Source organism: Oncorhynchus clarkii, chromosome 21 (assembly GCF_045791955.1).
Source record: "Oncorhynchus clarkii lewisi isolate Uvic-CL-2024 chromosome 21, UVic_Ocla_1.0, whole genome shotgun sequence".
Classification (NCBI taxonomy): Eukaryota; Metazoa; Chordata; class Actinopteri; order Salmoniformes; family Salmonidae; genus Oncorhynchus; species Oncorhynchus clarkii.
In genome coordinates, this window is record NC_092167.1 from 25,260,043 (window position 1) to 25,274,705 (window position 14,663).

Sequence of the window (14,663 nt, forward strand, 5' to 3'; positions counted from 1 at the left end):
CTCATTGGCAAACTTCAGATGGTCCTGGACATGCGCTGGTTTGAGCAGGGGGACCTTGCGTGCGCTGCAGGATTTTAATCCATGACGGCGTAGTGTGTTACTAATGGTTTTCTTTGAGACTGTGGTCCCAGCTCTCTTCAGGTCATTGACCAGGTCCTGTCGTGTAGTTCTGGGCTGATCCCTCACCTTCCTCATGATCATTGATGCCCCACGAGGTGAGATCTTGCATGGATCCCCAGACCGAGGGTGATTGACCGTCCTCTTGAACTTCTTCCATTTTCTAATAATTGCTCCAACACTTGTTGCCTTCTCACCAAGCTGCTTGCCTATTGTCCTGTAGTCCACCCAGCCTTGTGCAGGTCTACAATTTTATCCCTGATGTCCTTACACAGCTCTCTGATCTTGGCCATTGTGGAGAGGTTGGAGTCTGTTTGATTGAGTGTGTGGACAGGTGTCTTTTATACAGGTAACGAGTTCAAACAGGTGCAGTTAATACAGGTAATGAGTGGAGAACAGGAGGGCTTCTTAAAGAAAAACTAACAGGTCTGTGAGAGCCGGAATTCTTACTGGTTGGTAGGTGATCAAATACTTATGTCATGCAATAAAATGCAAATGAATTACTTAAAAATCATACAATGTGATTTTCTGGATTTCGTCTCTCACAGTTGAAGTGTACCTATGATAAAAATTACAGACCTCTACATGCTTTGTAAGTAGGAAAACCTGCAAAATCGGCAGTGTATCTAATACTTGTTCTCCCCACTGTATTTGACCAATATGGAGAGTGATGGAGTGCAGCATCAGATGACCTGACCTCCACAACCACCCAATCTCAAGCCAATTGAGAAGGATTGGGATGAGCTGAAGTGCAGAGGGAAGGAAAAGCAGCCAACAAGTGCTCAACATATGTTGGAAAAGCATTCCAGGTGAAGCTGGCCAAGAGTGTCCAAAGCTGTCATCAAGGCAATGGGTGGCTACTTTGAGGAATCTAAAATCTAAAATATATTTTGATTTGTTTAACACTTTTTTGGTTACTACATGATTCCATATGTGTTATTCCATAGTTTTGATGTCATCACTATTATTCTACAATGTAGTGTGTGTGTGTGTGTGTGTGTTTGTGCTGTGTCGGTATGCATTTGTGTTATGTGTATGTGAATGTGTGTGGGTATTGTGTGAGAAAAAACAACAACATTAATACCTTATTTATTCAGAGCCTTTGCTTTGAGACTCAAAATTGAGCTCAGGTGCATTCTGTTTCCATTGATCATGCTTGACATGTTTCTACAACTAGATTGTAGTCCACCTGTGGTAAATTCAATTGATTGGACATGATTTGGAAAGGCACACACCTGTCTATATAAGGTTGACAGTGCATGTCAGAGCATAAACCAAGCCATGAGGCCAAAGGACATGTCTGTAAAGCTCATAGACTGGATTGTGTCGAGGCACAGATCTGGGGAAGGGTACCAAAACATTTCTGCAGTATTGAAGGTCCACAAGAACACAGTGGCCTCCATCATTCTTAAATGGAAGAAGTTTGGAACCACCAAGACTCGTCCTAGAGCTGGCCGCCTGGCCAAACTGAGCAATCGGGGAGAAGGGCCTTGGTAAGGGAGGTGATCAAGAACCTGATGGTCACTCTGACAGAACTCCAGAGTTCCTCTGTGGAGATGGGAGAACCTTCCAGAAGGACAACCATCTCTGCAGCACACCACCAATCAGGCCTTTATGGTAGAGTGGCCAGACGGAAGCCACTCCTCAGTAAAAGGCACATGACAGCCCGCTTGGAGTCTGCCAAAAGGCACCTAAAGACTCTCAGAACATGAGAAACAAGGTTGAACTCTTTGGACTGATTGCCAAGCGTCCCTTCTGGAGGAAACCTGGCACCATCCCTACGGGTAAGCATGGTGGTGGCAGCATCATGCTGTGGGGATGTTTGTCAGCGGCAGGGACTGGGAGACTAGTCAGCATCGAGGGAAAGATGAACAGAGCAAAGTACAGAGAGATCCTTGATGAAAACCTGCTTCAGAGCGCTCAGGACCTCAGACTGGGGCGAAGTTTCCCCTTTCAACGGGACAACAACCCTAAGCACACAGCCAAGATAATGCAAGAGTGGCTTCTGGACAAGTCTCTGAATGTCCTTGAGTGGCCCAGCCAGAGTGACCCAGCCGGACTTGAACCCGGTCGAACATCTCTGGAGATACCTGATAATAGCTGTGCAGCGACGCTCCCCATCCAACCTGAAAGAGCTTGAGTGGATCTGCAGAGAAAAATGGGAGAAACTCCCCAAATACAGGTGTGCCAAACGTGTAGCTTCATACCCAAGAAGACTTGAGGCTGTAATCGCTGTCGAACGTGCTTCAACAATTTAAAGGGTCTGAATACCTGTGTAAATGTGGTATTTCAATTATTTTTTTATACACATTTGCAAATATGTCTAAAAACCTGTTTTTGCCTTGTCATTATGGGGTATTTTGTGTAGATTGATGAGAAAGAAAAATTATGTAATACATTTTAGAATAAGGCTGTAATGTTACAACATTTTATATTGTATATATTGTATATACCGTTAACAGGTGAAGCCTGCTCCAGAGCGTCTATTTCTCCTGTCCTCCTCCTCATGTTGCCCCCGCTGGACGCTCTGTGGTGGTGCTTCTTCTTGTTCTTTATCAGAATCTTACCCAGCAGCTCCTGGGGCGAGGGTAAGGGCTGAACAGGGATCAGCTATAGGAATGGAGAGATAATATAATATATTAGTAAAAAAGTTGAACGGCTTGACCAGCTCCTAAAGCAGGGATCATCAACTAGATTCAGCCGCGGGCCAATTTTATCTTGAGTGGCTGGTCGTAGGGCCCAGAACATAATTCCAAATAAAAAATGTTTTTCTGTTTTTCTTTTCTTATTTCTTAGGAATAATTCCAAATAATTAGTTGACTGCATATTACCCACAAAAATAATATATAATATTTGACAAAAAAATTATCATTTCAAACCTTGCTTTACATTTGTATACAATCACATCTTTCTACTTTGGGTGGGAATAGATTTTTTTTAAAGTATCATTTGAAACTGTCCTAAAGGATTGGACACAGCATAATGAAGCAAAAAACATTCCTTACCCCAGGACACTTCATCAGAGCCTCACATAATTCTGTTTATTACGTAGAGGCTCTTATTGTCCCATTATGCCTAAACATAAGCCTTTTTGTAAGTCCCGTGAATAAACGTAGCAGTTCCATGAGTGCAGAGTGCTCTTTTTTCTTCCTTTTTCTTTATTCTTTGAAGTATTCTGGGGTAAGGAATGTTTTTTTCTTATTTTTTTTTACCTCAGTCGAGCACCTGATTCCCCTTTTGTGTTTAAGCTGGGCTGAAGCGCATTTGGGTACACTTTTATTTACACCATAATGAATGTTGGTCATGTGCAGCAGGTGGCAGTCCTATCACCTCTGACCACAGAACATCTGCTGTCATTTTCTGTTTCATTCCACCCAGCAGGTGCTCTACCGCACAAGGTCTGTTATGGTGTGTCCCGCCCTTAAGAATCACCCCAACCCTGACATCTAACCCCTAATCCTAACCCTTGACCTCTAACCCTTAGCCAGGCCTACCGGGTATTTCTCTAGAGGGTCGATGAGGAGGGCGTCGCCAAAAATAGTCCTACAATATTCCGCCATCTTGGCCTGCTGCTTCGCCCTGAGAGAGGGATGGTACGGGGGGACGAGAGAGAGAGAAAGAGAAAAAAATGAATGTAATAAGAGAGATACTTTTTAGAATTTTAGTTTTTCTTTCAATGAGCCATTCTCCTTATCACTACCCAGAATGATCACTCACGAGTCAACATGGTTTTCAAAGGAGAGGATTACGGGATAGGGAGAGGTCTTAAATGCACTTTCTGCTATTGCTTCAATCACCTCCTATAGGAGAGAGACAGAGAAGAGACAGAGAGAGTGTGAGAGAGAGAGGTCAAAAGTAGAATTCCATTTCAGACACATCCAATAATATGTGTGGTTAAGAACCTTAAAGGGTATCTCCGTGGACATGGTGAAGCCTTGTGTGATGCATACTGAACATAAATATAAAACACTTTCAAAGATTTTACTGAATTACAGTTCATATAAGGAAACCAGTCAATTGAAATAAATTAATTAGGCCCTAATCTATGGATTTCACATGACTGGGAACACAGTTATGCATCTGTTGGTCACAGATACCTTTAAAAAAATAAAAAAAAGGCAGGGGCGTGGATCAGTCCGGTGTGACCATTTGCTTCATGATGCGCTACACAGTTCCTTCGCATAGAGTTGATCAGGCTGATGATTGTGGCCTGTGGAATGCTGTCCCACTCCTCTTCAATGGCTGTGTGAAGTTGCTGGATATGTAACCTTTATTTAACTAGGCAAGTCAGTTAAGAACAAATTCTTATTTACAATGACGGCCTACCCTGGCCAAACCCGGAGGGAACTGAAACACACTGTGGTACAGGTCGGTCCAGAGGATCCCAAACATGCTCAATAGGTGACATGTCTGTTGAGTTTCCAGGCCATGGAAGAACTGAGACATTTTCAGCTTCCAGGACTTGTGTACAAATCCTTGCAACGTGGGGCCGTGCCATATCATCCTGAAACATGAGGTGATGGCGGCAGAAGATTGGGCCTCAGGATCTCGCCACGGTATCTCTGTGCATTCAAATATTAATTGATAAAATGCAATTGTGTACGTTGTCTGTAGCTTATGCCTGCCTATACCATAACCCCACCGCCATCATCTGGCACTCTGTTCACAACATTGACATCAGCAAACCACTTGCCCACACAACACCATACATGTGGTCTGCAGTTGTGAGGCCGGTTGGACGTACTGCCAAATTCTCTGGAGGCAGCTTATGGTAGAGAAATTAACATCCAATTCTCTGGCAACAGCTCCGTTGGACATTTCTGCAGTCAGCATGTCAATTGCAAGCTTCTTCAAAACTTGAGACATCTGTGGCATTGTGTTGTGTGACAAAAACAGCACATTTTAGAGTGGCCTTTTATTGTCCCCAGCAGAAAATGCATTTGTGTAATGATCATGCTGTTAAATCAGATTCTTGATATGCCACACCTGCCAGATTGTGGATTATCTTGGCAAAGGAGAAATGCTCACTAAGAGCGATGTAAACAAATTTGTGCACAAAATTTGAGAGAAATAACCTTTTTTGTGCATATGGACAATTTCAGGGATCTTTCATTTCAGCTTACGAAACACTTTACAAACACTTTACAGCTTATAAACGCACTTCACATGTTGCGTTTATATTTTTGTTCAGTGAAGAAATAAACACACATACTGAACCCCCCCACCACACACACACACCTTGAAGGGTATCTCAGTGGTCATGGTAAAGCCGTGCGTGATGTAAGGTTCTTCATCCTGGGGCCGTCCTTTCCAACAGTCCAGCTCTATACAGCGACAGCCGGTCAGCAAAACCTGGCGATACATCTCCACCGATGACAGACCTGTCAACTGACCAACTGTGTGGTGGGAGGGGGGGGGGTGGAGGTAAGAATGAGTGAGATGAGTGTGCGAGCAGCAAGTGTATCATTGTGTGTGTGTGTGTGTGTGTGGCATGTGTATCCATGTGCGGTGTGTATGCGTGTGTGGGTGGGTGAGAGGATAGTCAGTTGCACAACTGAATGCGTTCAACTGAAATGTGTCTTCCACATTTAACCCCTCTGAATCAGAGAGGTGCGGGGGGCTATCTGAATCGACGTCCATGTCATTGGCGCCTGGGGAGCAGTTGTTCTTGTGGATTAACTGCCTTGCTCAAGGGCAGGACGGTTGATTTTTCCATCTTGCCGGCTCAGGGATTCAAACCAGCGACCATTCAGTTACTTAACCGCTAGGCTACCTGTGTGTGTGTAGCTGTGAGGCTTGTCTGTGTGCATATCTCAGTGTGTGTGAACTTGTGACGTGTTTGCATGCATTTGAGCGTGTGCATTTGTGTGTGTGTCCGGGTGTGTGTTTGTGTGTGTACCTACCTGTGAGGTATGTGTTGTGTGAAGAGTTGATAAAGTAGTGGGACAGGGGCTGGTTCATATCATCTATGATGTCTAGTCTCTCTGGTGGGACGATGGTATTCTCCTCTCCTCCAAGATATTTACTGAACCCCATCAGACTGATCTGGTCTGGAGAGAGGGAGAGAGAGAAAGGGAAGGAGAGAGTGAAAGTGGGAAGAGAAGTGAGTGATCAAAAATAAACACATACAGGTGTCTGTGCAAACACATATACACACACAACAACCACAAACACAGTCTCTCTCTGCCTCCATTACCTCTCTCCAGCTGGCTAGCGTTGCTCTCGTATTTCTCCATCAGTTGTCTGATCTGCTCTCTCTTCAGAGGAGGATAGAGAACCTCGTTGAGACGAGAGTCTCTCTGACGACGGTTTATAAAGTCTGTCAGCTGATCCAATGAGAGGAACGGCTTTCCCCTAGAACCACTGGGGGGGGGGGGGTTCGAGAGAAAATAATGTTGAGATTTGAATCTGGCATCATAACATGTCATTTTTATGTATGTGTGCGCTTGTTTGTTTGTGTGTGTGTGTGTGTATGTGCGCATGTTCATGCATTCGTGTGTGAGTGACTCACAGCTCGACAAAGATGCGTTCTATCTCTGGTCGTAGACAGAGACTGTGTAGAAAGCTCTGGAACATTTCCCAAGTAAAATCATCTGGCTTAATGCCCTCCACCTACAGAGGTTGCGAGGGATGAAGGGAGGTGAAGAGAGGGAGGCAGGGAGAAAGGCAGTTAAGCCACTGTTCCTAGGCCGTCATTGAAAATAAGAATTTGTTCTTAACTGACTTGCCTAGTTAAATAAATAAAAAATGAAAAGTGTCAGTTGAAAGGCTTCTACACATCTATCAAACTAACAATTGATCTAGGAGGAAGGGAAGCGCAACTAAGGTACACAATAGTACATTTTGGTAAATAGAAGGTGCTCTTTGGTAAAAGGGGTAAATTGGTCATCAAAAAGAAAGGAGCAAGGTTATCATAAAAATACAACTCCAAGCTAGAAGTATCAGAACACTTAGAAAGGTAGTTTTAAACATGGCAATCCTGCCTCCCTACAAGCTAGGGGTATTGATCATATTCCGGCCTCTATTAGAAAAGGGGACCGTCTTAAACAGTTAAACCAAAGGGAAAGTTTTTGGATTTACAAACTACAGGCCACAAAATATCCTGGTTTAAATGAAGATATGGATTTCTCACCCTTCCTGTAGGGTTGTGATAGGTCCATTTGCTGTCATCTAGTGGACATTTTGCTCAATTTCCCTCAGCTATGTTTAGACTGTTGTTGTTCATGTTTTGCTGTGTTCTAGTGTACTATGGAATATATTGATTTCTTATTCTTGATACTTCTCCCAGTCATTTTTAAGATTATAACTACCTTTCTAAGTGTTCTGATACTTCTAGCTTGGAGTTGTATTTTTATGATAACCTAGCTACAGTATTTCACCTTTTAATGTGTATAGTATTGGTTACTAGGTGTGTCTAATCAATTTTGTCACAAATCCCTCTTCCAATTAGGGCTAATTGGAAAAACTGTTCAAGAGGGGATATTGGATTCTTTTTTTTCCGTACTCCCTGACGAAGGCCATGTAACCGAAACGCTGCATTGCCTTCTATTGAACATGCCATACTAATAAAGGCATTTTTAATTAATTATGTGAAGAGTGCCTTGGTCCTCCTTTCTTTTTGATAACTATTGATCTGTTGGGTAGTTTTCCCCGCAACACCAACTGGTGGAACTATGAACCACTATGTCCAGCTACGGCTACACATCATCAACATTCTCTCGACAACTGTCCGTAGATGGTTGGGTTGGCTTTAGTTTAATAGATGTGTAAAAGCCTTGACAGTCAGTTTACCAGCCCTTCTGTTATTGAATCAGCAGGGGGCAGAATGGGACAATAATAACACACACAGGCCTGGTATGACCAGCTACATACAACAGTTACCAGGGCAGCGCAGTATGTTGCCAAGGAACTGTTGTGTGTGTGTGTGTGTGTGTGTGTGTGTGTGTGTGTGTGTGTGTGTGTGTGTGTGTGTGTGTGTGTGTGTGTGTGTGTGCGTGTGTATTCATAGGGAGAAATGGTCTTCGACTAAAGCCTCCCGCATGCAATTTTACACCCAACTACGATGTTTGGTGCAGTATTTATCAAGTGAAAAAATGTGCATGAAAACGAGTCATCTATCGTTGAATGACAACAAACACTTCATTGAAGAATCCCTACTGTTGACCGATGACCGACGAAGGTGCAAAGACTTGAATTTGTGTGCACGAATAGCCGATAAAACCCTTGCCGAAAACCAAAACATCACAAAATGTTGTAATAATACAGTATTTGCACAAACTGTTCTGAACTATTTAAGATGGGAAGCATTAAGGGACACCTCGATATTACGGAGGAAATGGGTTTGAACTTTGACCTTTGAACCTGACTTTGCAATGCTTTCAGCAGTTCACATATGCTGATCAGCTCTAGGGGCAACTTCATCCTACACCGTATTTACTGATAGACAAAAAATGGAGGATTATGGATGAATCTGATGATGGATAACTGTGCCAGACAGGTTAGAGATGAGGTTATTGGTTATAGATCAAGATATTGATTACCCTGATCAGACCACACTATTCCAACCACATGAATAAATGAAGGATTGTGGATCAATAATAATTTTACTGATAACTATGACAGAGAGGTGATTGATTATAGATTGATAGTTAATTAATTGATTGAGTGATTGATAGATTACCCTGTTGGTGACCAAACCACACTGCTCCAGCGCTGTCTCCACTCGCTTCTTATCAGAAAACATCTTAAGAATACTGAGCGAGAAAGAGGGAGGAAGGGAAAGAGGGAGAGGGGAGAGAGAGCGAGAGAATTGTTCAGCATTGCTGATTTGGCAACACAAAAAAAATTGTCACGCCAATAAAGCATTTCAACTGAATTGAAATTGAGAGAGATGGAGGGGGAGAGCATGTGTTATTGTTAGAATCCATCTTACTAAATTGGATGTAATAATTAAGTTCACCTAAGCACTTTGCATTTAGTTTGGAAACAAAATGTTACATGGCTGGATTTCAGTTTCATTAAAATTAGTTGAGAGGGATAGCGAGCGAGAAGGAGAGAAAGAGAGAGAGTAGGTAGCGAACAACAGAGGGAGAAAGTGAAACTGAGAAAAGAGGTAGAAAGGAGAAGTGGAAAGTCATGTCTGAGAACTACGCCAGGACTGGCAGAAGTGTGTATGTGTGTGTCTCACTTCTTCACTGGAATCTTTCCATCCTGATTCACCTGCAACTTTAACTTGGTGTACCTGAGAGAGAGAGACAGAGAGAGACAGAGAGAGACAGAGAAATAGAGAGAGAGAGAGAGAGAGACAGAGAGAGAGCATCAAAAAACATGCTATTTCAGTATGAGTTTGATGCACACCACACACACACAACTTACGCTTTGAGGAGGAAAGTGTTGCGAGATGCATTCTGAGACAGAATGTTTGTGGCCAGTTTAAACAGCTCCTCTGTCCACACCTGAACATACACACACACAGCAAACAATTATTATCAAGAACAGTGATACACACACAAACACACACATGATCAGCACTTAAAATCATAACTGTAATACTACCCACAGTTACATAAACACAAACCACAGACTCAATATCACAAAGAACACAATCAGTGCAGGGCCTGAGAGACACAGGTCATGTCTCAAATGGCACCCTATTCACTATATAGTGCACTGCTTTTGACTAAGGCCCCATAGGGCTCTGGTGAAAAGTAGTGCACTTTGTAGGGAATAGGGTGTCATTTGGGGGACACACAGAAGAGGATAACAGAGAGAGTGGAGGGGGAAGGAAGGAGGGAGGGAAGAGAGAGATGAATGCAAACATAAAAGAGAGAAAGGAGAAGGGAACAAACAACAGGAACAGGTGAGCAGATCAGTGTTAGAGGTGGAGAGGAGAGAGAGTGAGAGAGAGAGAGAGAAACAGAAAAAAACGTAAGCAGAAAGAAGAGAGTGATAGATGGAGATTATATTTGTTTATTTACAAGTCAAGGAAGGAGGAAAGATGGAATGAAGAGACAAAGGTAACGATAAAGAGAGGCAAGTGTGAGGGATTTGAGAGTTGAGTAGAGGTGTTTCCATTGTAAGTCAAGGAAGGAAGGGAGAGAGAGTGAAGGGGACAGAGTTAGCGATAGGTGAGAGGAGAGAAGAGAGTGATAAAGGGGTGAGAGGAGAGGATAAAATGAGAGGGATGAGACGAGAGGTATTTCCATGGTAATACAAGGAAGGAGGGAAGAGGGAGGAAAGAGGCAGAGGGAACGAAGAAGGAGTGATAGAGGGATGATAGGAGAGATAGAGGGATGAGAGAAGATAGTGATAGAGGGATGAGAGTAGTGATGGATGAGAGGGGAGGAGAGAGAAAGCTATTTCCATGGTAACCTTGGCAGTGTCTTCCTGCATGGCCTGGAAGTTGAGGAAGGATACGTTGACCAGGTCATTGCCGTGGACAACCGTTACCAGCTTCCCCTCCACGGCAACACCCCCCTCGCCTGGTTTACCGAACCCCAAAACCTCTCTGACACGTGGGTCCTACCAGAGACAATACACAACACTATAAATACACGCTAAAAACATGTAACAACACATTATAAACATGTTAACCGCAGCACTTCTGTTACTGAACCCAGTGCACCTCTTAACACCGGGTCCTATGGGAGAGAACGTACAACACGTTAGTAAAATACAATATGCTAATAATATGCTAAATACACGCTAAGAACATTACTAACTACATCATAACTACAATACACATCAGTAACGCATCACTAACACACGGTCCTTCAACATACAGTATATACACAAACTAACAACATACCAACTACCATCGTCCTTCCCAGCTTTGGACATTTTTCTATACTTTGCTGTTCATTCTCTATAAGAGGGATCATCAACTACACTGAACAAAAATGTGTTGGTCCCATGTTTAATGAGCTGAAATAAAATATCCGAGAAATGTTCCATATGCACAAAAAGCATATTTCTCTCAAATGTTGTTAACAAATCTGTTTACATCCCTGTTAGTGAGCACTTTGCCAAGACCTGACAGGTGTGGCATATCCAGAAGCTGACTAAACAGCATGATCATAACAGGTGCATCTTGTGCTGAGGACAATAAAAGGCCACTTAAAAAAAAAAAGATAATAATAATTTCACCTTTATTTAACCATGTAGGCTAGGTGAGAACAAGTTCTAATTTACAACTGCGACCTGGCCAAGAATAAAGCAAAGCAGTTTGAAACAGTTGAAGAAAATCTATATACAGTGTGAGCAAATGAGGTAAGATAAGGGAGGTAAGGCAATAAATAGGAGATGGTGGCGAAGTAATTACAATATACCAATTAGACACTGGAGTGATTGATGTGCAGAAGACGAATGTGCAAGTAGAGATACTGGGGTGCAAAGGAGCAAGATAAAAAAATAAGTACAGGATGGGGATGAGGTAGTTGGACAAGCTATTTGCAGATGGCTATGTAAAGGTGCAGTGATCTGTGAGCTGCTCTGATAGCTGGTGCTTAAAGCTAGTGAGGGAGATACGAGTCTCCAGCTTCAGTGATTTTTGCAGTTCGTTTCAGTCATTGGCAGCAGAGAACTGTAAGGAAAGGTGGCCAAAGGAAGAATTGACTTTGGGGGTGACTAGTGAGATATACCTGCTGGAGCCCGTGCTACAGGTGGGTACTGCTATGGCGAAAAGCGAGCTGAGGGAAGGCGGGGCTTTACCTAGCAGAGACTTGTAGATGACCTGGAGCAAGTAGGTTTGGCGACGAGTATGAAGCGAGGGCCAGCCAACGAGAGCGTACAGCTCGCAGTGGTGAGTAGTATATGGGGCTTTGGTGACAAAACGGATGGCACTGTGATAGACTGCATCCAATTTGTTGAGTAGAGTGTTGGAGGCTACCTTGTAAATGACATCGCCGAAGTCAAGGATAGGTAGGATGGTCAGTTTTACGAGGGTATGTTTGGTCGCATGAGTGAAGGATGTTTGTTGCGAAATAGGAAGATGATTCTAGATTTAATTTTGGATTGGAGATGCTTAATGTGAGTCTGGAAGGAGAGTTTACAGTCTAACCAGACACCTAGGTATTTGTAGTTGTCCACATATTCTAAGTCAGAACCGTCCAGAGTAGTGATGCTGGATTTGCATTTAAGAGCAGTTGGAGGCCACGGAAGGAGAGTTGTATGGCATTGAAGCTGGAGGTTAGTTAACACAGTGTCCAAAGAAAGGTCAGAAGTATACAGAATGGTGTCGTCTGCGTAGAGGTAGATCAGAGAATCACCAGCAGCAAGAGCGACATCATTGATGTAGAGAAGAGAGTCAGCCCGAGAATTGAACCCTGTGGCAACCCCATAGAGACTGCCAGAGGTCCTGACAACAGGCCCTCCGATTTGACACACTGAACTCTATCAGAGAAGTAGTTGGTGAACCAGGCAAGGCAGTCATTTGAGAAACTAAGGCTGAAGAGTCTGCCGATAAGAATGTGGTGATTGACAGAGTCGAAAGCCTTGGCCAGGTTGATGAATACAGCTGCACAGTAATGTCTCTTATCGATGGTGGTTATGATATCGTTTAGGACCTTGAGCGTGGCTGAGGTGCACCCATGACCAGCTCTGAAACCAGATTGCATAGCTGAGAAGGTACGGTGGGATTCAAAATGGTCGGTGATCTGTTTATTAACTTGGCTTTTGAAGACCTTAGAAAGGCAGGGTAGAATAGATATCGGTCTGTAGCAGTTTGGGTCTAGAGTGTTTCCCCCTTTGAAAAGGGGGATGATCGCAGCAGCTCTCCAATCTTTGGGAATCTCAAACGATACGAAAGAGAGGTTGAACAGGCTAGTAATAGGGGTTGCAACAATTTCGGCAGATATTTTTAGAAAGAGAGGGTTCAGATTGTCTAGCCCGGCTGATTTGTAGGGGTCCAGATTTTGCCGCTCTTTCAGAAAATTAGCTATCTGGATTTGGGTGAAGAAGAAATGGTGGAGGCTTGGGCGAGTTGCTGTGGAGGGTGCCGGTCAGTTGATCGGGGTATGGGTAGCCAGGTGGAAAGCATGGCCAGCCGTAGAAAAATGCTTATTGAAATTCTCAATTAAAGCGGATTTATCGGTGGTGACAGTGTTTCCTAGCCTCAGTGCAGTGGGCAGCTGGGAAGAGGTGCTCTTATTCTCCATGGACTTTACAGTATCCCAGAACTTTTTTGAGTTTGTGCTACAGGATCCACATTTCTGTTTGAAAAAGCTAGCCTTAGCTTTCCTAACTGCCTGTGTATATTGATTGGTTCCTAACTTCCCCGAAAAGTTGCATATCGTGGGGGCTATTCAATGCTAATGCAGTATGCCACATGATGTTTTTGTGCTGATCAAGGGCAGACAGGTCTGGAGTGAACCAAGGGCTATATCTGTTCCTGGTTCTAAATTTTTTGACTGGAGCATGCTTATTTAAGATGGTGAGGAAGGCACTTTTAAAGAATAACCAAATGTGCAGTTTTGTCACACAACACAATGCCAGAGATGTCTCATGTTTTGAGGGAGCGTGCGATCGCATGCTGACTGAAGGAATGTCCACCAGAGCTGCTGCCAGAGAATTGCATGTTCATTTCTCTACCATAAGCTGCCTCCAACTTAAATTATAGAGAATTTGACAGTACCCACGCCAGCTCAGGACCTCCACATCTGGCTTCTTCAACTGTGGGATCGTCTGGGGGGGGGGTGGGGGGATGTGCTGAGGAGTATTTCTGACTGTAATAAAGCCCTTTAGTCAGGAAAAACACATTCTGATTGGCTGGGCCTGAATGCCAAGTTGGTGAGCATATGCCCTCCAAGGCCCACCCATGGAGACACCCCTGCCTAGTCATGTGAAATCCATAGATTATGGTCTAATGAATGTATTTCAATTGACTGATTTCTTTAGATGAACTCTAAGTCAGTAAAGTCTTTATTGAGCGGATGGTCAGGGGGGCGGAACATAATAACAAATAATTTGTAGATTGCAAACTGACAGCAAGAAGTCCAAACATATACACTGCTCAAAAAAATGAAGGGAACACTTAAACAACACAATGTAACTCCAAGTCAATCACACTTCTGTGAAATCAAACTGTCCACTTAAGAAGCAACACTGATTGACAATAAATGTCACATGCTGTTGTGCAAATGGACTAGACAAACAGGTGGAAATTATAGGCAATTAGCAAGACACCCCCAATAAATGAGTGGTTCTGCAGGTGGTGACCACTTCTCAGTTCCTATGCTTCCTGGCTGATGTTTTGGTCACTTTTGAATGCTGGTGGTGCTTTCACTATAGTGGTAGCATGAGACGGAGTCTACAACCCACACAAGTGGCTCAGGTAGTGCAGCTCATCCAGGATGGCACATCAATGGGAGCTGTGGCAAGAAGGTTTGCTGTGTCTGTCAGCGTAGTGTCCAGAGCATGGAGGCGCTACCAGGAGACAGGCCAGTATATCAGGAGACGTGGAGGAGGCCGTAGGAGGGCAACAACCCAGCAGCAGGACCGCTACCTCCGCCTTTGTGCAAGGAGGAGCAGGAGTAGCACTGCCAGAGCCC

General features: G+C 43.7%; 1 protein-coding gene across 2 annotated transcripts in view; it reads right to left on the minus strand.

The window, feature by feature from the left end:
* Positions 1 to 14,663, minus strand: part of LOC139378789 (1-phosphatidylinositol 4,5-bisphosphate phosphodiesterase beta-3-like) — a 103,751-nt gene that overhangs the window by 26,807 nt on the left and 62,281 nt on the right. For both annotated transcript variants that reach the window (XM_071121287.1, XM_071121288.1), the window contains exons 4-14: positions 10,489 to 10,638; positions 9,493 to 9,572; positions 9,305 to 9,358; positions 8,798 to 8,870; positions 6,629 to 6,729; positions 6,314 to 6,480; positions 6,021 to 6,167; positions 5,356 to 5,513; positions 3,835 to 3,917; positions 3,612 to 3,696; positions 2,571 to 2,727 (exon numbers count right to left, since the gene is read on the minus strand). In XM_071121287.1, coding sequence (XP_070977388.1) covers positions 2,571 to 2,727; positions 3,612 to 3,696; positions 3,835 to 3,917; positions 5,356 to 5,513; positions 6,021 to 6,167; positions 6,314 to 6,480; positions 6,629 to 6,729; positions 8,798 to 8,870; positions 9,305 to 9,358; positions 9,493 to 9,572; positions 10,489 to 10,638 — 1,255 coding nt within the window. The remainder of the gene's footprint in view (positions 1 to 2,570; positions 2,728 to 3,611; positions 3,697 to 3,834; positions 3,918 to 5,355; positions 5,514 to 6,020; positions 6,168 to 6,313; positions 6,481 to 6,628; positions 6,730 to 8,797; positions 8,871 to 9,304; positions 9,359 to 9,492; positions 9,573 to 10,488; positions 10,639 to 14,663) is intronic.